This window comes from Sinocyclocheilus anshuiensis, unplaced genomic scaffold, assembly GCF_001515605.1.
Source record: "Sinocyclocheilus anshuiensis isolate Anshui unplaced genomic scaffold, SAMN03320099.WGS_v1.1 scaffold272, whole genome shotgun sequence".
Taxonomy (NCBI): domain Eukaryota; kingdom Metazoa; phylum Chordata; class Actinopteri; order Cypriniformes; family Cyprinidae; genus Sinocyclocheilus; species Sinocyclocheilus anshuiensis.
In genome coordinates this window covers 1,450,480-1,453,336 of record NW_015554117.1, presented here as the reverse complement: position 1 = coordinate 1,453,336, position 2,857 = coordinate 1,450,480, and the positions used below count along the sequence as shown (strand labels likewise).

Genomic DNA, 2,857 nt, shown 5'->3' with positions numbered 1-2,857 from the left:
CCTCTGTTCCTCAACCCCCCCGTCTCTTTCCTCCATGTTTCTGAACAGCTGGATGTCACCATGACATCCGAACCACTTTAAAGCAGGACCTCTCCCTGACCTACAGCTACACACACACACACACACACACACACACACACACACGAATCACCAGTCATCATGACTGAGGTCTGCCGAGGGTGTTTATTATGTCTGTTGGGTCATATTTAAAACAACGCCCCCATACAGACATTAAAATGAAAAATAAATCAAGGGTTAATTATGGCGATGAGCAACTGTCTCTGCAGTGGAGACACGAGATACATGTGTTTTGCCTGTTAGAAGAATCCCAGAGCTCTCCGTCTGTGTGGTTAGATGACGTGAATGACTCCATGTCTGTCGGTGCAGACGTCAAACTCCGTGACTGTGGTCTGTCCTGCAGTGAGCATCGCTCCTCAGGATAGTGATGTCGCACTGACCACTTTCACAGCATTTCATTGTGAACAGCTCTTAGATCACTGCAGCGCTAGAACAATAGCTTCTCACATTGTGTCCTCTCATCTCATCGCATTGTTTGTCCAGTCTGTTGCCTGAAACGATGCTGGATCTTCTCGGTTTGCGCTGGTCATTTCTGTGAGACATGCATGATTATGTTGACCGCTGTTTCTGCTCTCATCCAGTCATCTGAGGCTTTGATAATAAGGCGTTTGGTTTGCAACATTACTTTTAGACCATGTCTAAAAACACTAAACTTCAGCCTAAAACATGTGCCATGAATGGTTCCTTAAAGGAATAGTTCACCCAAAAGTGAAAATTCGCTGAAAATGTCCTCACCTACAGGCCATCCAAAATGTAGATGAGTTTGTTTCTTTATCGGAACAGATTTGGAGAAATGTAGCATTGCATCACTTGCTCACCAGTGGATCCTCTGCAAGTGAATGGGTGCCGTCAGAATGAGAGTCCAAACAGCTGATAAAAACATCACAATAATCCACACCACTCCAGTCCATCAATTAACATCCGGTGAAGAGAAAATATGCTTGTTTGTAATAAACAAATCCATAATTTAGACCGTTGCTTCTGGCTAAAATACGAGTCCATAATCCATAATAACGCTTTCTACAGTGACAAAGTCGTCTAAATCAGGAGAGAGCCAAAACAGCTCTAAACAAATATGTGGGTCGATTTTAATGTGAGAGACAACAGGAGATGGACTTTATCACAGGATAAAGTGTTATTATGGCTTATGGACTTGTATTTAGGCCCAAAGTGACTGTTTAAAGTTAAAAACATCTTGATGGAATTATTTCTTACAAACACGCAGCTTTTGACTTCTCAAGACATTAACTGATGGACTGGAGTGGTGTGGATTACTTGTGATGTTTTTATCAGCTGTTTGGACTCTAATTCTGACGGCACCCATTCACTGCAGAGCATCCATTGGTGAGAAAGTGATGCAATGCTACATTACTCCAAATCTGATGAAGAAACAAACTCATCTACATCTTGGATGGCCTGAGGGTGAGGACATTTAATGCATTTAGGAGCAAGTGAACTAGATATAAATGAGATCTCAATCCTGTTATCTGCTCCTTCTCTCCTTTTTTTCAGAACAATAAATGAGTCCAGATGAAACAACATAATCATGCTCTTTGATGAGTGTTTTTGTTTCTCTTTTGTAAGTTGCTTTGGATAAAAGTGTCTGCTAAATGCAGAAGTGTAATTTTGTTGTGTAATGTAATTTTCTTCTGTGGTTGCAGAATATTTAGAGGTTGTGTGGCGATCGCTGGCGGCGGAAAACCCAGAGTGCCCTCTAGTGGTGAAGAAAGCATCGGACACGCTGGTAGAACGACTCAATGACCCGAAAACTTATGACAACATCACAAAAGACTTCAGGTAACTCATGCACAAACAGTAAAACATTTCTAATGTTACAAAAGATTTCTAATAAATAAATGCTGTTCTTCTGAACTTTCTATTAATCAAAGAATCCTGAAAAATAAAATGCATCACGGTTTTCCACAAAAATATGAAGCAGAAAAACTGTTTTTAACATTGATAATAATCAGAAATGTTTCTTAAGCAGCAAATCACTGAAGACACTAAAGACTGGAGTAATTAAAATTCAGCTTTGATCAAAGAAATCAATTATATTTTACAATATATTCAATTAGAAAACAGTTATTTTAAATTGTAATAATATTCACACTGTTACTATTTTACTGTATTTTGATCAAAAAATGTAGTGAGCACAAGAGACTTCTTTCAAAAACATAAAACAAATCTGACAGACCCCAAACTTTTGAACAGAAGTGAATAGTGTGCGAACTTAATTGCATTTGTTTTTAGATTTATGTCACTTAATAAAGTAAATAAAATATTTTTTGAACCAGACTTGAACCATCCGGATTTGATGGGAAATGCTCTTATGATATTATTGTGTAATATTTATTTTTCCCAACATGTCCTTGATTACATCAGAAAGAGAAAAGTAGTCATTTTTGAGGAGGAGAAAGTTATTCTTTATTCACATTAGTCACAAAGTTAGATTTTAATGTAATTTTTAGTTTATAAGGGCAATAAATAGGGTGAATTTTTTAATTAATGTTGACTTAAAATCACTTTTGCAAGGATGCATTTATTTAAAGTACTTGAGCTGGGGATTGTATAGGTTTGTAATGGCATAGGAACATGAGACAATGCATAATACATGTGTTTTTAGAAGGACTGAAAAGGCCTTTCTGTTGCAGTTGTAGCCGCTGGACTGTGACTATCCTGGTTTCAGTGTCCTTCTTAGTTCCGTTCGACTTGGGGTGTGTGTGCGTGTGTGTGTGTGTGTGTGTGTGTGTGTGTGTGTGTGTGTGTGTGTGTGTGTGTG

The 2,857-nt window shown here is 38.3% G+C and overlaps 1 protein-coding gene across 1 annotated transcript in view; it reads left to right on the top strand.

The window, feature by feature from the left end:
* The window catches only part of prss59 (serine protease 59, putative), a 15,284-nt gene that overhangs the window by 4,914 nt on the left and 7,513 nt on the right, over positions 1-2,857 (top strand). Inside the window, exon 4 of the mRNA XM_016462327.1 lies at positions 1,740-1,875. Within this exon, the coding sequence (XP_016317813.1) occupies positions 1,740-1,875 (136 nt within the window). The remainder of the gene's footprint in view (positions 1-1,739; positions 1,876-2,857) is intronic.